At 35.9% G+C, this 25,764-nt stretch overlaps 1 protein-coding gene across 1 annotated transcript in view; it reads left to right on the top strand.

Moving 5' to 3' along the window:
* rdx (BTB/POZ and MATH domain-containing protein rdx) overlaps positions 1–25,764 on the top strand; it is a 73,435-nt gene that overhangs the window by 12,728 nt on the left and 34,943 nt on the right. Inside the window, exon 3 of the mRNA XM_089102727.1 lies at positions 17,805–17,926. Coding sequence (XP_088958853.1) covers positions 17,805–17,926 — 122 coding nt within the window. The remainder of the gene's footprint in view (positions 1–17,804; positions 17,927–25,764) is intronic.

Raw genomic sequence — 25,764 nt, forward strand, 5'->3', positions numbered from 1 at the left:
GAGAGGATTATAAGAGCCTTAGTTCCGAGTATATCTAGGGATATAGTTTTACATGTCGAGTCAATCTTGGAATCTCTTAAACGAAAAAAAAACATTGGCATCGACACTACTTTAATTAAAGAAAAAAAGGACCAGAAAAATAAGAGTGAAAATAGATAACCTGTAAGATTAGCCAACGTTGAGAAGTAGGAGAAAAGTTTCCTTTGTTTTGCACGATCTTCACACCCCCCAAAAGTGATCACTTGCGAGCAGACCTAGAAGGTCAGAACTATTGGAGACGCGGCTTAGAATGTTGAAATCCCCCAAAGTGCTTGACAGTATTATGTAAAACTTGCAGTTTTGAGATATTTGGATGTAATCAAGTTGCAAACGACTAGCCCCATTTCCTCCGAAAAATTAGATACCTAACATGCCTGACTATCGTTTTATAGGATCTGTCGTGATACTTTGCAGTATTCAAATCCAGTAGCGTCAATTCACAGAAATGTAAGGAGGGGAGGAAAAATGTAGTTTTCCAAAATCAAGGGAGCAATTTTGTTGTTTTTGAATGAAAATACCCAAAAAATGTATTTTTGAATGAGACTACACCAAAAAAGGTACTTTTGCAAGATCAAAGGGGAGGGAAATCTAGGGGGCAACCTCCCTCCAGTTGGCGCATCTGCTTAAGCTCTTCTAAATAAGCTGTATTTAATTAAAAGGTTGTTCACTCTAATGAGTAGGTGCAGCGATGTGACGGAAGCAAGTGACGCGCTGCTTGGCAATGATAGTAAAAAATAGCGGGCTTGCATAGCTTTTTTTAATGTCAATGTCCTAGAATCCCATAGGCCTTCAAAGTTTATTGTACTTCTATGGGTTCTTGTAATTGTGAGAGTGCAACAATCCCATTTTTTCTCATTACGGTATATTTGCAATAAATTTTGAAACGGTAATTGTTTTTGAACACGTATTCAAGGATGAGTTACAGACACTACTTACTCGTCATTAAGCGTGTCTGTTTAACTCAGGCTTTTAACATTTGCTTAGAATTGAAGTTTACCGCCCACACAAAACAAAAAAAGACACGATCATCACGAAAGGTTTATTTAAGACCTTAAAAACTTTAATGTATATAAACATAATAATTCGATGAACAATAAAAAGGCTCTATGAGAAACTGTTATACGTTTACAAGGAATAGCAGAGAAAAGGGTGCATTTTAAAGAGTGCGCTACAGTACAAGAGTAAAGAAGGGGATACATTTTCCTCGATATAGTGAAAGCCTAAGAGAAAAGATAAGATCACAATGGATAAAAAAGAAGCATCAAAATAAGGAAATATGCCCGAGGATAAAGAAAAGCGAATTTTACAATATTTTATTGAATCAATAAGTAATGAGGGGGGTAATCCCCACTACTTGAATATACATTTAAATAACTCCAGTGAAGAAGGACAATTTGACCCCATCCCCCCCCCGAGTATCAAGATTTTGAAATGCTTTCCATTATTCTTCCATATTCTATATAATTTGCCTGCCTTTTGAAATTCTTTGAATTTGTGTCCTACCCCTCCTCACATGGAAATAAATCCCTGTGTGCATCTCTATTTTTTTTTTTGGAAATATTGAGCTTATTAAGTGTTGGTGTTGTTTTTTGGTGGTCAATAAGTATGAAACGCTTCCGAGGACATTGTCCTGTTGTTATGCAGTCTGTCTTAATTATATAAAAAAAAGAAAACTCAATTCTTGCAACACTGCTCTAATGCTTGCAACACTGTTCTATAAGCTTCTCTGAATTTTATATATTCATCCACTACTTATCTGTTGTAAGTATTCTTTCTTCTTTGTTTGGGAATAGTAAATTCTATTCGGCTTGTCCGCGATTTTAGCGCTAAAGCTCCCGATTAGGTTGGCAGTAAAATCGAACCGGAATACAGACCATTTTGGATTTTTGTTTCGCTATCTCCTCCAGCTCCAGATAAGCTTGACGTTTGAAACAGGTCTAATTATACACCGTAATCACAAGACAGTTATAATTTGGAAAGAAAACATAAACATACAAGACAAACGATATAGTTATTTGATCCAATGACTGAAACAAAATGCTAGGTTAGAGATTCCCCGATAAACCTTTTCCCTTAAATACTGGGAAGTGTAATTCACCTGAGACGAAATCGGTGCCGCTAACGGATTAGGCCTTGTTTCAAAAGTTACCTATTTACCACCATAATCAGAAATGGCAAAAAAACGATTCGCCTGTTGGCGCTGGTCTGAAATATGGTCGATTTGTCGGATTTCAGGCACTGAATAAAATGTGTTTTGGGACTTGAATCCAACAAAAAGGAGGGTAAGTCGAAGCTTTCGTTAAAGTAGCATTGGTATGTTCGAATAAGTAAAAATGCCTATGACAAATTTCTCTGATTATCTGAAAAGTAATTTTTTTAACTTAATGTGATTTTGATAGTTAGAAATTGTTCGGGAGTTATCTTTTTAAATGTCGAGAACCAAGTTCAAAATTGTAAGTGCATCAAAATTCTTGGAAAAATTCAAACTAAATCGATTCAAAACTAAATTTGACATAGGGTCACAAACTCAGTTTTGTTAGAAATAAGGCTTTGCTGGTATTTGTGCAGCTTTTCCAATTGTAAATTCAAGAAACTATCAGCGCAACGTTTATTTTTAACCTCCAGTCTTTGTTCTTCTTTTTTATTCAGTTGACAAAAATTCTTTGTTTACAGCCTTTAAATTCAGGCATAGCCTGGTGAGTAGGTAGAACACACTCATATCTCAAACTAGGGGTGGTCGTCTTTCCACCAAGTTTTAATTTTGCTGATAGCGTTGGTCATGGTTCACGAAACAGAGGATCTCTGTTCAAAGATGCCACCCATGCATGGACAACTGGTTTATAGTATCAAAAAATGTGTGTGGTCTGGGGGAATGATATCGTTGATTGAAGCGGTCGTTCCGGGTGTTGAACCGATAAGTTATCTGTGGCAATCTTTCTTTGTGGAGAATTCATATTTAAAACTCGACCTTGTGTTTTTTTTTCTTCCCTATGACAATGACCTGACGATGCACACTTGGTCTTTATTACCTAATTCTTATCTAAAAAAATACATATTTCGTATAACTTTTGTTGTTTTCTTAAAATAGAATTTCAAGCTACTTTCATTTTCATACAAATCGTACTGTCCCCCCCCCCCCAAAAAAAAATAAATAAATGCTTGTCTATCTAGTCGTAAGGGTGCCATTGACTATTGTTTGGTTTTCCTTTTTTGTTTGCCACAGTGAAGATAGAATTGAAAGGGGAGGGGGATATTGCCAGCTGAATGAAGTATTTGAGCTTGGCAGAATATCTATCTGGCTTGGGACTGACCAAACAAAATTATTTTGCGGGCTATTTTGAAAATAAATAAAATTTCGGGGTCGCGTATAGAATTATATATCATTATTACCCCCTTTAGACACTATTTGAAGTGAAATATTGGAACATTATTAGTTTTATTACAGCTTTTACTATTGTTCGCAAATGTAAAAATAAGGAATTATAATATATAATAACAAAAATGAACGCAGTTTTTTAGGAATAAATAGCAATAATAATGAAAAATATTGGAAAATCAGTAAATATGTAAAAAGTGAAATCATTAAGGAATATTGTTTTTATTAGTGATGCATTTGCTTCTCTTTTCTTTCAATTACCCTTTTCAAATGGATATTAATTTGGGTATTTGTGCATCGTAATTGATGTTGTAGGGTAATTTCCGTTATGTTTTAGCGTGTTTTTCGTTTGGTGATTTTATATTCGGAAAAATAATCGCAGGTGTAAGTTAAACCAAAAGCGCCGACTTTTTGTAATAAGCTTCTTAAATCTGGAGATTTCAATAATATTTCGAATATGTGATAGAATCAAAGTTATTTTTTCGTTCCTTGTCGGTTATTTAATATATGCTATGCTTTACCCCCCCCCCCCGAATGTGCAAAAAAATAGCCCAAATTTGTTTCTAAACTATTATATTTTAATCATGTTTTGTTTGATTTCTTTAGCATTAACCAAACTTCACTTCTCGAGTGTGTATTGTATAACCGACAAGTACCTTTTTTTCTTATAATTTCGGCAGTTAATTGTTGAATATAGGGATGCAACAATAATTTATTTTGTGATGTGTTGGTTTTCACTACTTAGACCATTATTTTTTGTGAAAAATATAATGGGTCTTGCAGACTGGAAAAATATTTAAGACATGCCACAGGTTGACCACCTCTGAGCTAGCTATTCAAATTGGCCTTTCACGAAGCAAGACGCTAAAGAAGAAAACCCATAAATGTACTTGCCTTTTATTTTGAACCAGGCTCAAATCATCCCTATTTTAAGATGGTGGTCTCTTTGGGGGGGTTGTTCAAGAGTTGAATCTTCGAGTTCATCGAGTTTACGAAGGATGATTGTTTCCGCTAGTTTTGGATGCCAACTAATTGTCTGTTCAAACGGAAATACTGGCGGTAATCCAATATTAGTGAACGCATTTTTTTCTTGTATTTATGCATCATGCTCTTTCAGCTGCTTCGGTGCCAGGAATTCGTCGACAGACTAGCCAGAAAAGAGGAAAAATGTTCATGTCCCGTTTTATTATAATCTAACCATAATAATGATGATATTATTGAAAATTTGATATATGGCTAAAATAAACGAGTAGTTGTAACATACTCTGCAAATTACAGGGGGGAATTTCATAAGGATTGTTCAAAGTACCCCTTTCTCTGGAAAGTTTTGAGGAAAACATGCTGAAATTAACATGCTTTACCTAAAGTGTGTTTTTTTTTAAGACACGCTTCTTTTTTGGTTAAATATTACTATTTTATCTGCATGCAATTGCTAAATTCGGGGACTCACTCTTGGGCATGCCTCGGGAATATGCGATAAGACCCCCCCCCCCCGAAATCCAAAATTAATTTGTATTATTAACCCTCCTGAATTTGTTTGGTTATTATCTTCTCCCCTTCCCCCTCCTCCCAAAAAACTTGTGTATGTGCCCGACTCAACTCTTTTTTGAAAGTACACCTTTAATTTTTATGTAGTGTATATCTACTCACTATTCTATTCGGCAAATCTATGCAAGTATTGTAGACGAGGGGTCAAATCCAAAAGAACGCAAAGCTGTTAGATTGGAAAAGTTGTAAACATTTTGGAATTCTGCGAGCGCCTCTTATTTTCATTATGTTTTAGTATATTTCATTAGGTTAACTTCACTTCTTTGGTATGGTCGCTATAACACGTAAGTACCCTTCTACCTTTTAGCAAAACATGGTATACAGCCTACACGTCTCACAATACTGCTATTACTACTACTGAGAACTCACAGCAGCACCAAGCCGCCTGAGGCCAACACAGCTAGGTATGCTTCTCCTTCATGCCATTCTTTTCAAAGCTTCCTCTTTACGCCCTTTCCAGAGGTTCCGATTGTCATTCAATTCTTCCTTACGACTTCCTCGTACCCTATTTGGGATAACCTGCTTTTCGTTATACACTAGATGATTGACCGAAAAGGATGGTCTTTGGCAATATTACCATCCTCCATACACAGAGCGTGTCCTAGCCATTTCAACCTTTCTCTCAGACTCAGTACTTAATCGTTGCCACATTCCAAGTTACAATCTTCATATTATCTAAGCTATTGAAATTATTAGGACATCAGGAAAAGCGATGATTCCAAACTAGTGTAGGACAGGGACTAATTTATCTTCTCAGGTCTACACGAACTGCTTAAGTCGACGTATAACCGGACAGTAAGAAGTTCCTGGGACTTCCCGTATGAATGAAGGCTTTGTGCAATTCTGGGCCCATCTTAGTCACAGTATGGCTTTTCCCACTTGTTGATATTCTTCTATCAACAAGAGTCGAAATCCTGCCCAAGCTAGTTATATTATTTTAATATAAGTTTATAACATTCTAAGAAATATCATAATGCTGGCTCGGCAAAATGTGGTGTGCGTGTACCTGACCCCTCGTGTAACTCAACTCCCGTTTTCAGTTTTTCAGTATTTCAAAAATTAGAATCTGTGCGTGTTCTATCTTGTTGTAATTGTTTGTTTTTTAAAGTCATGACATAAATTCCTGTCAAGATCATTCATTAAAAAACTTATGTTTTGTTCTCACAAAAAAAGAAAGAAAAGTCAGACGTAACAAGCCATACAAGCCAGATTTAATTCTTCCTTTTTATATCTGTTAAGGGGGGTTCCCTTGGCCCTGTCCATTTCTACTACAGGTTCTATGATTTTCAAGTGGATAAGCGATAAAATAAATTTTTTCGCATCAAAACGGTGACGTCTCTTTTTTATTCTTGTCAATATCATTATCAAAGTTACCAAGAATGATATACCCCCTGGACTCTTCATGTGACAAAATGGCAGATTTTTTAAGGGAAAGTTCAAGAGAGGTGCGAAGTGAAACTATATTTATCCCCTATTTGAACAAAAACATACTGACTTCTTTAATTTCTTCATCTAAGTTGGAAAAAGATCTTTTCGTAAGGTATATTGTGCATATTTTAAAACCTAGAAGCGAACAAAAATTAATAAAAAGGAATTCTAATGTAAATAAAGAGTCAACGTGAAACTTAAAATGAACAAGAGTTATTGCTTCGCAGTTTATGCAATATATATATATATATATATATATATATATATATATATATATATATATATATATATATATATATATATATATATATATATATATATATATATATGAAAATTTTTTCCAAACAAACTGACTCGTTATATGTCCCTATATTTGTAGAATTCTGAAAAAAAACCAGCGCTTTACTTAAAAGTGAGCTCGCTGTCTTTTTTTTATCATAGATAGCGCGCTAGCGCTGCCTGAGTAAAGAACGATGTCGGCACAATGTGTTTTTTGTTTTTTTTTCTCCATACCCGGGCACTTCGTATCGAAGGAGTTATCGTAGAAACTTCAAAAAGGGCTCATTCGATTGGAAATTGGAGTGATTAGTGCTCTTTTTAATAGTGGAAAGTGATTGGAGGGCAACTAGCCCCCCCCCCACACCCATCATTCCCCCAAACACATCCAATCAAAATTTTGAGATCGCCATTTTTTTCAGCTTAGTTGATTTCCAGATAAAAAATAGGTTTTTGAGGAGGACACTCCCCCACAACCCTCAGGGCAAGGGTTTTAAGTTATGCCCTGGGGGGCATATAAGGTTTTTAAAGAAGGCGTTGTCGTAGAAACTTCAAAACAAGCTCATTCGATTGGAAATTCAAAGGCTTAGTGCCCTTTTTAAAAGTTTAGAGATAGCCATTTCGTTCAACGCGGTTGAAAGTTCTAGAAATTATATATTTAAGGATGACAAACCACCCAGAGCCCCTAAGGGCAAAGGTTGTAAGTTCTGCCCTGGGGGCATATAAGGTTTTTTGAAGATAGAGTTGTCGTAAAACTTCAAAAGGAGTTCATTCAATTCGATATTGAGAGGCCTGCTGGCCTTTATAAAAGTTATAAGTTATGGAAGAACGGTTAAACACACAATTATGAGCACTAGTCTTCAATACTTCTTCATTAAAAATTTATAGGGAGCAAGGTTACTCACGGTGATAGAAAGTTCTCGATATTGGGTATTTGAGAATGGCACCTCCCCCAGCACTCTGGGCAAGGGTTTTAAGTTATGCCCTGGAGGCATATAAGATTTTTATTGAAAATGTCGTTCGTAGAAACTTCAAAAGGGCTCATTTGATTGGAAATAGAAAGGGTTAGGGCCATTTTTAATAGTTGAAAGTGATTGGAGAGCGACTACCAAACTTCCACGCCCACCATTTCCCCAAACACGTCCAATCAAAATTTTGAGATAGCCATTTTGTTTAACGCAGTTGAAAGTTCTGGAAATTTGGTGTTAGAGGATGACAACCACCCTAACAGACCTTAAGGTAAGGGTTGTAGTTTATGCATTGGGGGTATATAAGGTGTTTATAGAAAGCCTTGTCGTTTCCAAAAGGGCTCATTCGATTGGAAATCGAAAGGCCTAGTGCCCTTTTTAATAGTTAAAAGTGATCGGTAGGCTTGACATTTTTAGAATAAAGGCCGATGTGGGTATAATGTATTATTTTGTTGTTGTTGTTTAGACCAGGGCACTTTGTATCGAAGGAGTTGTCGTGGGAACTTTGAAAAGGGCTTATTCAATTGAAAATAGAAAGGGCTGATGCCCTTTTTAATAGTCTAAAGTGATTGGAGGGCAACTAATCCCCCTTCCACTGCCACCCTCCCATTTGCCCATTATGTTTAAAAACTAAATGTTGCCTTAAGATTAAATCAAAATGCACTGTGATAATGTTAATTCCCAATAAGGCATCTCAGAAACATCTCTAGAACAACTGAGGGTATTATGTTCAAACTTTCGGAGCTACTTCTGCTATGGAAATTCAATCAAATCAAAATAGCCTTAGCGTCTCCAAGCTGTCAAAGAAAGTATACATATTTTTTTGTGAATGCTGTAAAGTTTACCATTTCAGGTTAACTAAAGGAGGTATGAAACTAAATTAAACAGTACCATTTGTGTCCAGATTTTTAAAAGGGTGTATGTTGTTAAAAATTGCTGAAATTTTTTCTCCAGCTTACAAATAGCAGGCCAAACTATAAAGTCTTAAAAAACGAAGATTTAAAGTATTATTTTCTTTTTCCCTGAAAAGACTATGTCAATATAAAACGAACAGAAATTAATTAAAAAAACTTCCCACAAAATATGTTTTTCAAAGAAAAGTAAAGAACTCCATTTAACAAAAATGAGCAAAAATAAAATCAAATAATCTACCAAGCCTGGAAATGCCACAAATCAGGATAAATAATTAAATGAAACCCAAAACAAACAGAAATTACAATAATTAAACCAATCAAGGTCAAAACAAGCAGAAATTAACATAAGTTGGGCGCAAAACCCATATGCCTTCCCAAGCGCAGAACAAAATTTTCACTTTACTGAAAAATACAAGTGAATGCGCATTGTCAGTTTAATATACATATACTGAAATTTAGTAATTAAAATGTTAATATTATTTGAATAATTAAAGTTATAAAAGTAAAAACATTTATATTTTTTCATTTAAGTGTAAATTTTGTTCTGGGCTTGGGAAGGCATAGGGGTTTTGCGCCCAACTTATGTTAATTTCTGCTCGTTTTGAGTTTGACTTGGTTAATTATTGTAATTTCTGTTTGTTTTGGGTTTCATTTATTTATCGATGCTGATTTGTGGTAGTTTCACACTTGGTAGATTATTTGATTTTATTTTTGCTCATTTTTGTTAAATGGAGTTCTTTACTTTTCTTTGAAAAACTTATTTTGTGGAAAAAGTTTTTTTTAATTAATATATATATAGAGAAAGAGAATTAGATTTACATGGTAATTTTTGTTTTTACTTTATAATACAATTATATTGTATATATTCTACATACATCACCTTAAAATAGAAACTATAGGTAGGCTTAAGCAGGACAATGAATTTGATATATTAAACAAATTTAAAAGTGCTAAATGGGGATCCAATTTATGCCTTTTTCTATCTGATTCTTCTGTTATTTTGAAATAATACTTTTTGATGTTTTGAATCGTCTATTGATGGAAATAAATCCTCTAATGTGCAATAGGGTATGCTGAGATTTGGCTCTATATCAGCCAATATAATTCTTCCTGTCAGAATTAAGTGAATCAATTTGTAGGGGAATCAAAATATAGTTTACCTTGTGTGAGTGTAGTGGATAAAGCTGCGGTACTCGATTAAATGTATACCGGTTCAATCCCGCGTGTAGCAAGGAAACTGTTTCTTTAATTGTGTAAATTTATTATTTTTTTTTCTCTATTGTTCGGAGGTTTTTTTTTGCTGGCTGAGGTTTACTGCGAGGTATATGGACATTTACTTATTTGTTAATCTGGGCTTTATAGTCACCAGTCGGGCTATAAAGCTTCGACTGGCTTTTTCCCTGTAAAGGTACTAGAAAATATTTTTCAAAATGTTTAAAAACAGGGGTCTTAATTAGGGAGAGGAGCTGCCCCCATCCTTGATTTAAAAAAATTATGTTTTTTTGTATTTTCATAGAATAGTACCTTTATTTGTATTTTGAGAAAAAAGAAACAATGAAAATAGACAGACCAAGTTCGACACCTAAATTTTTTAAATACGTTCTGTTCCCCCTTCCTAAACTCTCGTTAATGGGTGTTTTAAGTGTTTTAATATTATTTTTTGCCGATTTTAATAAACTAGTGCGCTGGTTTTAAAAGCTATGTTTTATAAGCTTTCTCATAAGATTGGTTCCTTGTGGGATATATTATTTAGTGTTTTTTCACAGTCGAAGAGTTTGGGAGAATAGGAAGATAAGCCTGCAAACCAAGATTAGAATATTAGAAGCTACAGTGATGACAGTAGTCAAATATGGTATGAAGCATGGGCGCTTTGAAAAGCGGATGAAGATTTGCTAGATGTTTTCCAGAGAGATTGCTTAAGGATTGTTCTAGGTACCCGGCGGACTGACCGTATTTCAAACAATAGGCTGTACGAAAAATGTGGTTCAATACCGCTCTCTAATTCTATAATGAAAGAATTGTTGAGGTGGCTAGGGCACGTTGTGCGGATGAAGGATGAAAGAATCCTGAAAATAGTCCTTTTTTGGCCAACTGTTTAGGGCTGGACGGAAATTATTTCGACCATGGTTCGGTTTGGGAATGTTATAAAAAAAAACTGAAGGGAAATGGAAGCTTCGTGGAAGGATGTAAAAGGGAGGCTTTGAATAGATTGGGATGGAGGAGGAGCGTGCGTAGCTGTGTTGGCCTCAGGCGGCTTGGTGCTGCGGTGAGTTGTTAGTAGTAGTAGTATAAATAAACTTACTTACTAAAGGATTTCCCATACCGAATATCAATACTTATAAGATATGAATAAAAAAAAGTTTTTCCGATGAAAATGAAAAGCATAGTAGAAACTTAAACGAACACAAATTGCTGCTTTGCAGTATCTGCAACATACTTTTGAAAAAATGTTTCAAATAAACTGGCTCGTCATATTTCCCTATGTTTGTAGGAAGCCTGAAAAAAAAAACTAGCGATTTACTAAAAACTTAGACTTGCTTTAGCCTTTTAGAGAATTGACATTGTATAGCAAAATTTATTAATTTAATGGATGGGAAAAGACTATTGAGAGCTTTATAAATTAGACTCCCCTATTTTCTGCAGGTTACTTAGAATTATGCTCCTGATTCTGTTTTGTTGCGTCGGTTTTGTGGTTTCAGTAGAGCTTTATTTCAAAAATCTACAAATATTGGGATATTTTGTAAAATATATGCCGCCAGTTTATTTGGAATAGTTTTTCAATATATATTGCCATAACTACGAAGTAGTAATTTCTGTTCGTTAAGATTCATCTTCGTTCGTTACTTTTGTAAGAAAAGTTTGTTTTTTAGAAATTATTTCACTTGAAGGTTCATGGGCTAAAAGTAACTAAACATCAATACAGCTTATTTAGAGATAAAGAATACCTAAAAATGGTAGTCTGACTTATGTGCGCCCCCTTCTTTCTCTCACTATTCTAAAATTTAGAGTCCATGGGGGTGGTCGCATTTTTACGCTAGACTTAGTAGAAGGGAAACAAGAGAACGTTTCTTACCAATTGATGACAGGAATTAACATTCGGGGAGTTTGACGTCAAAGGTTCATATGAGCCGCTTTTTCAGGCTCAGCGGGTTCGAACTCGGGCTGTTCACGTCTAGTTTCAAGTTTTTCGTCTAGTTTCAGCGGGTTCGAAGTTTCAAACCCGTGTTTGATGCACTGATGGACAACGCTTGATGCACTAGACGAGAACAACCCGTGTTTAAAGACGGGTTGTTCACGGATCAGCGGGTTCGAACACGGGTTGTTCTCGTCTAGTGCATTGCATCAGTGCATCTAGTGTATCAAACACGGGGTTGAAGCTTCGAACCCGCTGAAACTAGACGAAAAACTTGAAACTAGACGAGAACAACCCGTGTTCGAACCCGCCGAGCCTGATAACGCGGCTATTTATGTGTAATGTGCGGAGGAAGCAATTTAAATTTAATTAATTTTTGGATATTTAAGAGGAAACGAAAGGGCAACTTACGTTTCTTGGGAAAGCCCATCATTCTTGCTAGTTCCATGGTTGTTTACCTGATTGCGTCGTGAAATTATTCTTCTAAGTTTTTCTGAGGGAAGTAAAGAGCGAAGTTGAAACTTAAAACGGACAAAAATTATTACTTCACAGCCTATTTGATATATAATAATATAACTAGTACAAATAAACCAACTAATTTATGTTTCCCTATGATTCTATAATTATACAAAACTAACGCTTTACTGAAAACATACAATAACATAAGATATTTGGCACGGTAAAAGCAAACCAATTAAGCACATCTTTTTTAGGTTCGAAATATTATCAATCCCTTTTAAAATAAAGCAACAATCCATTTTAGGATTTTCTTTTTTTTTACGTTTAATTTGGTATCACTTCTGCACAATAGCTCAGATCAATGACTGGCTCTCGTTTTGGTTCTTAAAAGGACATGTCATGATTAGTTTGTACACAAGTTCAAATTAAGGTTATCTTGATAGCATTAGGAGTAGGACTATAGACTAGCTTTAGAATTTGTATCATAGCTTGAAATTCACTCTTGTATAGAGAGAAATAGTCGGATTTCCAGAGTTCATATTATGTCTTATTTGATCTTCATTGCAAGTGATACTAAAGCATATTTCTTACAATTTAAGACTGTATATTACCCACTCTTGGTATTATAGCTGGTGAGAGCAAAATGCTGCTTGATAAATCAATCCAGTATTTCTGTATGCTGTTCAATTACTTCGCGGCTATTAAAACATATTTAGTTTTACGCTTATGTTTTTAAGATAATTTTAATTGCACACTGAAAGTCACAACTATACGAATGTCACAACTGGTGTAAGACTATGAAAAGCTTTATAGATTCGTTTAGTGTTGTCAGGCTACATACTCACTTTTGACTCTTAAATCAATAATCCTGTTTTTTATACTTGAGTTTTGTGTTTTCAGTAAAGCGCTAGTTTTGTATAAATAGTTCTAGTTTTGTATAAAATAGATCTTCCCTAGACCTATAGTCGAGGCTAGTGAATCGCCTTTTTGCTGAGTATTGCCGCAAAATTTGGGAGGGAGGGGGGGGGGTCTCTAAGGTCAAATCTGTCCGCGAAATGCTGATTTTCCTGACTCAGTCCCCTTAAAACGTGTAAAAGGGTGTTGCAGAACCTAAAACTAGTTACTTTGCCTATATGTTGCTACATAATAGCTCCAGTCCCAATCTAAAATAAGACTGTCCCGAGTTGTTGCCAGGTTTAATTTATTCTACGTCCATCTTACGTTCAACATCTTTTTTAACCTTAAAATATAGAATTAGTCATTTTTTTAACGAAATTCACTAAGAACAGAAACTCCGCAAGCTAGAGCAATACCAGCTAGAGCTAGATTGTAAGCTTGACTTGGTGATCAATAGATTTAATAAACCCTGTGATATCCCGAAGCAGAAGTTGGAGTCTGTTCAAAATTTAGTGTAGGGAGTTTCCACACACAAAAAAAGAATTAAAAAGAAGAATGTTGAAATAAAGTAGGACTTCAGGATATAGATTCAGAGAAGAAGAACCGGATGAAATATCTGTTTTGCCCAAAATATGGTGGGTTTAGGGATATATAGAAGTCAATTGCTGTAATATGCTTTCATCTTGTTTGTATTTGCTACAATTGTTAACAACAAATATATAGATATTACAAAACAGTGCTTTTCTGTTTTCTGCTGTCGCAATCTGTTATTTTGTTAAGCTGCAATATAAGGTGGAACCTAAACAGCGTTGGGCTTACAACTCGATCCTTGGTTAAGCTAAAATTGGGTCAAATAAGCCCTGAAGTATACGTATAAGTGGGAGCCTAATCATGAAACTCTAGTTAAACATGCAAGTGAACGGCTCTTACAGACCTGATGGACCATAACAATCCAATTAAAAGTGATAATAATTATTGTAGCGAAGTTCTAAAAAACATCCATGTTTTAAAAAAGGCAGGTTTTTTGAAGTGCCCAAGTATGGAAATCCTGATTATTAGTTCTCTCTAGGGAGAGAGAGCTAATGCCAAGGAACTGGAAGTGATAACCGTGGTCTCAGTCTATGCTAGAGTGAATTTTCCGCTATTTAGAAGCTAATCGTCGATAAATATGCATCTCCTTTCCTTTTTTCAGTCATTAGGTGAAAATGATATTATTTATCTTTAATGAATTAGCTTTCTTTGCGAATAATTTGGCTCTGTTCCCTCATAATAAGTTCTTCGTAATAAGCCGTGAAGTAAAAGTGATAGAGGTTGCAAACACAAGGTTTCACTATAAATCTACTGTCAGAATGAATGCATTGCCAATATTTCAAAGAGTTTGTGCTTTCTCTCGCTTTATCTGAAATCACACCGTTGAATTAAAAGGAAAGTCAAAAGTTTTTCGAAACATAGATTATGTTTAATATAGATTAAAAGTTTTTCGAAAATGTAGATTATCATTCGTTAATTACGAATGACAGAAGAAAAGTGACTTGACCCAAGATACAGAATAATACTAACGTCATAACTTCGAACCGGAGGTTAAGCGTGTGTACATTGCATGAGAATGTGGTTTACGTGTCTCCTCAGTGTCTTTACAATCGACAGGTGCAATTTATGAACATTTAAAGGGGGGGGGGGTTGAATGTGCTTCTTAAAATATAGTAAGAGCCAGTTTAGCGGCTCTTTTCAATTGTTTAAATGAAAATGAAAGAAATTGGAACTTTCAGAAATCTAGAGGTGTTTTTTTCAATGAAAATCACAAGAAAGGTATTTGCAATGGAAATACAAAAAAAAATATTGTCGAACTCTGAGGGGGGCAAATATTCCTGTCCCCATAATTGACTCCCCTGCACCAACGTAGATTTTTTAGTGGGGAGGAGGGTTCATTAAAAGAGACAAATTATCAATAGAAAAAAAGGTACTAGTGCATTATATGGGTCACAAGTAAACCAGTTACGAAAAACCCGCTACCGACGGGTTAATTCAAGAGACCGCTATAGAGTAATGCAATGCAAGGCGTGGTTTTCATTGTGTTTACGATATTTAAACTGTTGTTTTTGGGGTTTAGTGGGGTGGGGGGAGGTACCTAGGTTATGTATTTAATATATGCTATGCTTTATCCCCCCCCCCTAATCTGCAAGTATATAGCCCAAATTTGTTTCTAAACTATTATATAGTCATCCTATTTTATTTTATTTCATTAGCATTAACCAAACTTAACTTTTTAGAAAAACCCATATAATGCACCAGTACCGAAAAAATATAAAAAGCCTGAAGTTTGAGAAAAAATGAAAAAAAAACTAGGGATTTTGGCGAGGAAGATCAGAACCTCCTTGCCCTCATTCTAGGTGTTTGAGGTGCTCAAAGATTTAATATTCACATTTTGTCTTATGTAGCATAAATCCATTAAATGTACGTTTTTGTCTTTTTTCTATCCTGAAAAAAAGTACATGTTTCAAAGTCTAGTTTCCATGTAAACTGTTTCAGCACTTAAGCGTAATATATTCTAATTTTAGCTCTTTAAACAAACTGATGAATATAAAATAAATGAATTCACATATTTGATTGCTTTGAGCACTTTGCCCGCGTTGAATTATGGCCTGCATAATTAACTAAGCGAGGTCCAGAGGGGTCGGTTCTCGAGACTGATTCTATAATTTTCTTAGAACCCTTGTGAGTTTTTGGGGGAGAGTGGGAGTTATGACAAAGAGATAAGAATATGAATTTATGAAAATACTTAAGTAATCACCGGGAAAGGTGTAAAATCTGTATTTTCTTTCGAAGGGGGGGGGGGTATCAAAGGCCCGCTTCGTACATGCCGGAGTCTAACAAAAATCATAATATACATGCCATAGCTTTAAGACAAGTGGATTGGCTGTTTATGCAGACGATAATAATAATAAATTTATTATAAGCCAAAAAAATAGGCCATACACCCAAGAATTCTTAAAAACACTCCAGAAGAAAAATAACATAAATATCTAACTTCTCCTCCTCCCCCCCCCCAGCAAAAGAAAATCAAGCTTCACTAATTGATTTCAACACTTCATTTACATATTTACATAACTGCCGATTGTCCTTTTTACAGTCGTCTGCAGGATCCCCGGGAACTCCAAGTTACCGCCGTCAAGGTAATCATTGAGAAATCCACGGAATGCATATATGTTATATGGTTCTAGGCGTTTACCCCCCCCCCCCCCCTTGGAAAATACATCCCGTGGAAAATAAGGCTCTCCAAATTTGAGAATTTCATTTGAGTTTTGTTGTTTTAATTTCCGTAGAGGGAAGGAATTTTGGTACTTGTGTATTATGCGCCACTCACTCAAGTTTACGCTGTGTAAAACTCGAGAGCTAACCGGTTTCTTCGTTAGTTTTTTTCAGCTCAGCGCGAGACAAGTGACAGAATATATGGTAAATATGTAATTTGGGCAATTTATTTGCACCTAAGGAGGGGAGGGGGTAAAGTATTTGGACAGTTTGAAGTCAGAAAACAATTCTTTCTTGGTATATGGCCACTAAAAAAATTACAGAAGAATAGTGAGGTAGCCGTATCTGGAATTTTTGTTAACAAAAAAAAAAAAAAAAAAAAAATCCCAGTATAAAGTAAATGTAATGTGTTTTTTTTCAATGACCGTTTTCCCAAGTATTAATTACTGTTATTAGGTTAATGTAGTGTTTCTTTTAAGTGTTTTATGATGATCTCTGATCAAAGTTTATGTTATTTTTGTATTTCATTTATGTTATTTTACTGTGTTCATGGCCGTATATTTGGCTTTAAAATACACTTATCTATCTATCTATCTAATATGCAGAATAATTGTATCAAACCCATTTTGAATGCAAACCCGCTATACTTTACCCCCTCCCCCCCCCTAATGTGCAAATCTGTAGCCCAAATTTATTTCTAAAGTAAATAAAAGTTCAAATAGGGATAAAATTCTTTTAATAGACAGTGATAATGATAACAGTGGTAGAAATTCACAACAATACCAGATATTTCGGTCACATATGCAGTGACCGTCATCAGTAGTCACTGCATATGTGACCAAAATATCTGGCATTTTTTGTGAATTTCTATCACTGTTATCATCATCACTGTCTATTAAAAGGATTTTATCCCTATTTGAACTTTTATTTATCGTCATGGAAAGGCAGTGTGGTCTCCGAAATTATCTATTTCTAAAGTAACGAAGAAACTAACGAAAAAAAAAAACGATGTGTTCTCGAATTTTACAGAACGTAAACTTGAGTGAGTGACATATAATACACAAGTACCAAAATTCCTTCCCCCTACGGAAAAAAAAATACTCAAATAAAATTCTGAAATTTGGAAAGCCTTATTTTCCAAGGGGGGTATTTTATGTAGGGCTTCTTATGTAGCTTCGTAGCCATTGTAGTTCCAGTAGCCGATCTCTTTACACAGACGTCAATTTGTTTGTTTATTTAAATTTCTTAAACACCCTAAAGCTTTTTCACTTTTTCAAGGGGGTCCACGGGTTTTTATTTTTTTTTGGGGGGGGGGCATTGCCTCTCTTGGGAAAAATAAAAAATACCACACAAAAGACGTGCGGAACTTTTGTTGGATTCTAAATAAGTACCGTCCATAAGTAGTTAAACTGTTCTGCCCAGCCATAAGATCTGTATGCGCGTTATTATATTATAGTTTAGGACCGAATATATTGCTGGCTATTATTTAATTGATATTTTTCTTTGTTTTGTTTTAGGTGAAAGTGATAAAGTTCAGTTATATGTGGACTATTAATAACTTTAGTTTCTGCCGAGAAGAAATGGGGGAAGTTCTAAAATCCTCGACGTTCTCAGCAGGTGCAAATGATAAGTTGAAGTGGTAAGTATATCGTTTGAAAAAAATGAAATGAAAGCAGATGAAAAGCTTTTTTTTATTGAATGTTCAGATGTTATATTATTTCTAGCTGTCCCTTGCGGTATTCTAAAATATGATGCCTCTTATGCTTAAGTCTTTATCAACTGCTAGATTTGAATTCTCAGAATTTTGATTGTACCTCTATACCCTTTATTATACATTTGTCGAAGCTGGTGATCTGTGTTTCTTCCCCAAGCCTGTCCTGATACCTGTTGCTGTTGCGACAAAGCTCAGTGCTACCCAAGGCCGCATCCAGGGGGAGGGGGGTTCCCGCGTTTGACACACGACCGACGTTTTTGTTCCACTCGTAGAAAACGTAAGAAAAATACATATAAACAAATTTTTTATGCGACGTTTCTTTATACCCCCTCCCCCGAACAAAAACTCCGGATACGCCCTTGGTGCTACTAGTTCTTTTTGCTGTTTAATTGAAAACAAATATTATGAGCTCTATGTCAAGGACTAAGTACTTTGGTCTTTTGTGACGCATGTTTCTAGGGTTGAAGGAAGGGACTGATTAGAAAAATGGGCGAATAGAAGAAATTGTTGTAATTGTCCTTACATCTCAGGATTGGAGGGGGACAGCCTGTTTGTGTGTTTAACTAATGCTATATAATAACCACAGTATATAAATTATAGGCAGTATGATCTTTCCCTAACTCACCCATTATAAAAACCCGGACCGAGATGCGAGTGCTCCAGAGAACGTAGAAACATAAGCGACATTAGATCTTTTCACGGGTAGACAAGTCAGATTCCTCTTGAACGCGAAACTTGGCTTAAACGTTGGAACACTAAATTTTGAAGAAACTAATTTTAAATTAATTTATTCCAATGCATATATGGAAATCAGCAACTAATAGTGCAATACTTTCATTAGATGTTTTTAGGAATTCAGAGCAGATTTTCAAGTCTGAAATGGGTATTAAAAGCATTTTTGGCAATTTTCTCCCAAAATACACGTTTTGGGGAAATTGGACTACAGATGGTGTATGAAATGAGAGGAGCTGTTTGTACGTGTTAATGCAAGAACAAGTGGGAGGAGCTGTTTGTTCGCACCGAGAATGAAGAGCCAGAAATTATCTGCGATAAACTTACTGGTATATCTTTATACTGTGATAATAACTAATTAGAGAAAGACCATTTCTGAAAAGTGGTTTTTCCTAGTAGAGGAATGTACGGTCAAAATTGTTAGTTCTTACCAATGTAGGCCTCTTTTACTTATACAGTTCTTCAGTTGCTGGTATCAAACAACTTCCGTTTTTTCAATTGGGTCTTCATGGAAAGGAGTGGAGGCCGCATCTGCAGTTTTTTCAACTTCTCCTTTGAAAGGTCATATTCATATATCAGTGAGCGCTAAGGAAAGGACTAATAGTTGTATTTCAGTCATACTGATGCTTAGCAATCGTCAAGCAAGGCTTACACCAGAATATAGCTCTCAATTTTTCCTTGGAGATCCCATATTTTGCTTAAGGGTCTCCTATGATCTCCAGTATGTACCTGTGCATACCTGTTTTTCTCCGTACCTTTTGTTTAAAATAGCCATCTAAGCAGGAATTTATTCCCCATCCCCTTTTGCACGTTCATATTAGTTTAGCCTCAGTGAGATAAACTACTATGCGGGTATATTTTAATTAAATATTTAATATATAGAGTTGGTTAGGTATTTAATATAATGCGTTCTGGGTGGCCTGTTTTCCATAATTATCTGTTGTATTTTCCATAATGCTGTTACTAAGTATTATATTTTCATCATATTTTGGTATATTTCATTAGGATTAACCTAACTTCTTGGGCGTGTTCGCTATAATACGTAAGTACCATGACGCTTATCAATTGGAGCGTGGCAGACCTGTGCGGCACACTTAGCATCCTGAGATGTACACCGGGCGGCAAAAAGTGTGTGCCTCCCCGTCTTAAAACTGACCACGTTCTAGTCAGCTCATCTCAATAAAATGGGATTATTAAATGGGTCTCAGTTATGATTCACCGAGGTTTTCTTTTAACAAAGTTGTAGACTTACAAAATAGAAAAAATGCGAAATTTGTTGCCTTTTTTAAAGCTAAGCCTTCCTAGCCGAGTGGATTGGTGCGCTGGATTTACGATCCTTTGTTCGAGAGGACGAGTCCTAGTGTACCCAATAATTTGGTTTGGGAAGGGGGTCAGTGGTGTGACTGTAAGCTCAGCCAGAGTCGACCCAGCTTTGAATGGGTACCTGGAGAAATCTGGGGAAGGTCAACAGGAAGGGTGTGTGAAAGCACAGGATGGTTGGCCCCCAAACCCCCATTGCACTTCCTGGCTGAAGGAACAAGAAATGGAGATCAGCACCGCCGGTAGGGACTTAAAGTCCAATGCCGCATTCTTTACCTTTTTTTAAAGCTACCTAAATTTGAATTTTGTGCTAATTATCACTAGCTACGAACAAATGCGTATCCGTGATTTTTGCTCTAGGGGGGGGGGGTAACAAAAAAACTTTATAAAATGCATCACAAATTTGCTTATCATTTTGTTCCCTTTTTGCGAATCAGAATAAAATTCGGGGTGGTGGTCAAACCTGGTACACTTACATCTCCCTGGTTGCAGCCTTAGTCAGGAGCACTCTCAACTAGCAGCCTGCTTTCGCTTTCACGTCTTGTCTTTTCGCGAATGTCAGTCAGGCAGCTTTTCCGCTCTTCGGAAATATCAGATAAAATACCAGGCCAACTTGTGAGCAAGTTTCGCACGACTGATCTGTCAATAAGCATGACATTATAGAGGAAATTAGATCTTGTGACTAATTAATAATGTAGCCTAACATTGATTATGTTTAATACGGTCGATAGATCTGAGTCGCTATTAAGGCCAGAATAAATGGTTGCTGTATTCCCTTGAGCTAAAGTATATTCGACTTTTGAGATTGTCATGTTTTTTTCGGGAAAACCTTGGCCATTTGAAATATTAATTTGCTATTTAAAATAACCGCACTCTGTGTGTTGCCTGGAGCTACGCTCTTAATTAATTACATTTTGTAAATTAAGAGCCATATCAGAGCATTGAATCATTATAATCAGGTTAAACCTAGTTTTGGAGAGGAAATTTATTTTAAATTTAATTTACCGGCTATGATCTTATGTCGATGGATTCGGCTTAGGGCGAATTGCCTTCCAATCCAGAGCAGACAAATGGTGTTCGACAGGGGGATAGTACATCCTGATGGTCGGTATGTGTGTCCTCTTTTTACGGAGGAGGACGAAGATTTAGTTCATTTTCACTGAAAGTGCCCGGTGCTCTCTGATTTAAGGGAAAATTACTTACATGGGATTGTTTTGCTGCTTCCTAAAATTTTACAAAGTAGTAATCCATCCACAATATTTCGTATTGGTGCGTACATAGAGAAGGGATTAAAAAGAAGGAAAGTTTTTACAATTAATAATTTTTAATTATATGGAATTAAAGTTATTTTCTCGATAAATTAACATAAGGTATTTTTCGCTATGTATCATGTTAATGTGTGTTTCGTAATTTGTTCTGTTGTGATTTCTTTATTTTTCATAAATTTTTGTGTGTATACTCTTGGGCTTTTGAAATACACGATCTATCTATCCGAAAAATGCTAACTTCTTTTTTTTTGTCTTCACTGGCATATTGTTGTTTCATCTTCTTCGTAAATTCACGCTATTTCTGGAAGGGTGTTCTCTTCAGATACATCTGTTGGGGACCCCCGTCTGTGTCCACAATCCTAGTTTTCTTAGAAAACTAGTTAGAAAACTTAGAAAACTAGTTTTCTTAGTTTTCTTAGAAAAACTAAGAAAAAATATGTGGTGGTTAAAAAAAAGGATAAAAAACTTCAAAGAACGCATCAAAAATTTGTTTATATTCATTTCTGGTGTGTTTTTACGAGCCGGGCAAGCTTTTCAGGAGGAGGGCTCAAACGCCCTAACTCCCCCTTGGATAGATGTTATCTCGTCTTTATAAACCATAAGGCGTCAACAGAAGAAATGAAGAAGAAACTGAAAACAATGTGCACATACAGGGAGTAAAATAAAATAAAAAGACAAAACGGAAAAATAAAATAAAGTACAAAATGTCATAAAAAAAATACTATTTCTATCTAATCCGAAAGCATAAAAAAAAAAATCAAGTTAAAATAGAATTATCCTTCTTCACACAGGTATGGCTTCTTCACACTCCCCTTCCTGCTCACTCCTGTAATGAAGAGTTCTGAGTAACATCTTACCGTCTCAGAAGCCAAAAATTGGTTTGGGAGTTGCAATAAAAACGCCTTACAATAAAATTGACGCATTTGAGTCTCTGACCACCCCTTCTATTTTTCAAACCAAGACAAGTGGCTTATTGAGATGGAATAGTTCAAGCACTCACAATCATGTCTAAGCATTTTTGGAAGAAGGAGAAGAAAAATAATAACTTATTTTTCTTTTTAGTCCCGCCCAATGCCATATCCAGGGGGATAGGGGGTTTGACCCCCCCCCACCGCTCGGAATGACTCGTAATAATTTAACAAAAATGAATGTAAAAAAATTTTTGATGCGTTTTTTAAGTTTTTATCCCCCCCCCCCCCCGATGAAAAATCCTTTTGTACCTCCACCCGACCCCCTAAAATACGGCAGTGTTAAAAGTTATTTACAAGTTATCTAACACAAATTAAACCCTTATCAAAGTAACTCGTGTGGGGTTATCACCAACTACCGATTCATGTATGGAAGGCTAGAAAGTTAAAGACAGTGGCAACAGAATATTTTGCAGGGATGGAAACAGGCACAACATTGTCCCCCACCTGGATACGGCCCTGGTCCGCCATAGTATTTGTTGTGCCTGTTTTCATCCCTGCAAAATATTCTATTACCAATGTCTTTAACTCTCTGGCCTTCCACACCTGAATCGGTAGTTGTTGATAATCCCACAAGAGTTACTTAATAAGGGTTTGGTTTGTATTAAACAAATAAACCGCCAGGATCGATCTTCTTTAGACTAAACATTCTTTTAAAAAAAGCTAATATTTACAATTCTGTCAACCAACAGAAAAAAAGCAACAACAAATAAAGAAAATAATACGGCTCAACCTCACTCAACTTGGTGTGACAGTAAAAAAGTCACTTCAAAAAGGTCACGATTATCTTTCTCTCACTATCCTCTCAAAAACTAAAAAAAAATTGTTAAGAAACTAAGCTAAAAAGAGCTTTACGTGAGTAGGCCCATCTGTTAGTTAAGTATGGAATGTTGAAATTCGTGAACGAAAATCGCAATGGACTCTTACACAAGGCCAAAGGATTCTGCCCCTCCCCCCGTATCGATACACATAATTAAGAATTATTCACTCCTTCTACCTCATTGGTTATATGGTGTGATGTATCCATTCCGTAATTCTTAACATGATATTCATCAAGATAATAATACGTGCCAACCTTATAGTTAGTGTTAATTATTTGACACATTAGGAGTCTTTGAGATAATAACAAATTTCATTACAGGCTGTTCTACATGTTTTATAATAGTTGTCATAAGTTTATATTCAATGACGTGTATCATTGATGACGGGCCTATGGTAGTGTGGATCCTGTCTGAATTCTTGTTTAGTTTCTTCAGGCTATTGGGGTCAAGAGTAGATCAGAAGAAAGTGGAACGCTATGCTTTACTTTCCATTGTTGTCTTATATTGTCGTCCGTTTCAAGGAGAAAACGAGGAAGAGTCTTTGGGTCAAGTTTGGTTTTCTGTCTTCGGATTAGAAACCGAAGATTTTTAGGTACTGTTTCGCTTAATGGTACACACTAAAGAAGTCAAGTTTGGTTAATGCTAATCAAAAAAATATAATATAGGATGTATATATAATAAGTTTAGAAACAAATTTGGGCTATATATTTGTACTTTAGGGGGGGGGGGGGTAAAGCATAGCATATATTAAATACGTAACCTAACCTAGGTACCTTGGGCCCCCCCCCCCCAAACCCCCAAAAACAACAGCTTAAATATTGTAAATTCAATGAGAAACCACGCTCTTCGATCAATTTAGATAACAATTACCCGCTTATGGGTCTCCATCACGGCACTCTTTCGACTGTCTAGTGTCTATACCCGTTGTGTACCATTAAGCGAAACAGTACCGATTTTTATATACTTTGATCAATTATTGAGCTTACACGATATTTTTTCAGATTTTTCAAATACAAGTGCAAAGTTACAAATAATGCATTCAGACACCGGGTGATGGTATGAAGACTCCCCCCCCCTTCTAAAAAAGGACCGTCTAAAAACCAGTCTGGTCTTATTAGTGCTTTGAAATTTGCAAAAACTCAGATATTAGGCTCTAAATGAATTTACGAATTCGATACTCCTATTTTAAACGGACTCTTTTATATAGTGCTATTTTGGTTAATTCTAATTAAATAAAATAGGATGAATATATAATAGTTTAGAAACAAATTTGGGCTATATATTTGCACGTTTGGAGGGGTGGGGATAAAGCATAGCATATATTAAATACGTAACCTAACCTAACTGAACCTAGGTACCTCCCCCCCCCCCCAAACCCCAAAAACAACAGTTTAAATATCGTATACGCAATGAAAACCACGCTATACATTGTGTTACTCTATAGCAGTGTCTTGAATTATCCCGTCAAAAACGGGTTTTTCGTGACTGGTTTCCATTGCAGTATATAAAAGAGTCTGTTTAACATAGGAGTACCACGAATTCTGGTCTCAACCTTTGTCGTATTTCGAGCGTCGTATCCTACATGTATTTAGCCTTGGAGGGTTCCAATACTTTTTCCAGTGTCCTATGCTTTAAAAACTTGCATTTAGATTAGTGGTTCCCAACCGATTTTGGGCCATGCCCCATCTAGGCTTTTCTAGATTCATGGTGCCCCCCCCCCTCTTGTGCTATTTAAATTTTGTTATTCCAAATTTTACGTATATTCATCTGAAGGAAGCTTAAAAGACCATTAAATTGGTATCTTCAGGAGTCGTCTTCTAGACACATTTTATACTAATGAAAAAATATTGTCTGAATTAAACACCTTTTATACAATATATGACATCATTGCAATGCTATCATGTTATTAATCGTTTTGGCTCATTAAATGAATATGAATGTCATGTCATTCATATTAAAAATGTTTTGTTTTTCAAAGTAAGGCTCTAAAGCATAGTCAGTCGAAGAGTGGACATTCTGCTCATAACCCACCAAAATATTACCATGTCCCCTCGATGGGGCCTACACCCCATGTTGGCAATCACGGATTTAGATCCCTGATTTTTATTTATCTTAAAAAATGAGATCCTCAAATACTCCCCCCCGTCATCCTCCTTAGCAATAAGATATTTTTTACCCTTCATGTACCCATGGTCTGATCCTAGGAATTTCATTTAGTTTTCATGCTTTTACAACTTTACAGGGGCGTAATTTGCTACGGGACAGGGGGGGGGTATCTGCCTCCTCCACACCTAGTTTGCCCCCCCCCCTCCCGGTCTCAGTCCCCCCGGCTGAAATTTAGTATCTGGAAAAAATCTTGTCAAAGCTAAGGTAAGCCTGCATAATTCAAGTATCCAGAGAAACAGCTCAGTTTTCTTTTGTATAACTTTGCCTTTATGGTAATATATGGATCATTTTTCAGTTGTAACTGTCATTTTCACTAAATTTGGGAAAATTGGCTCCAACTTTGCTCAACCCAGGGTTTTGACAGAATTACGCCACTGTTTACCCCCCCCCCCCCCCTGCAACTCGTCACCCAGTTGACGTATCTCCACGGGATTATTACGTATCTCCACGGGAAAAAAGGCCTACCCTTATTGTTTTATTAGAATAGA

The sequence above is a fragment of the Artemia sp. Qi Xiang Cuo genome, chromosome 16 (genome assembly GCF_049724085.1).
Source record: "Artemia sp. Qi Xiang Cuo chromosome 16, ASM4972408v1, whole genome shotgun sequence".
Lineage (NCBI taxonomy): Eukaryota > Metazoa > Arthropoda > Branchiopoda > Anostraca > Artemiidae > Artemia > Artemia sp. Qi Xiang Cuo.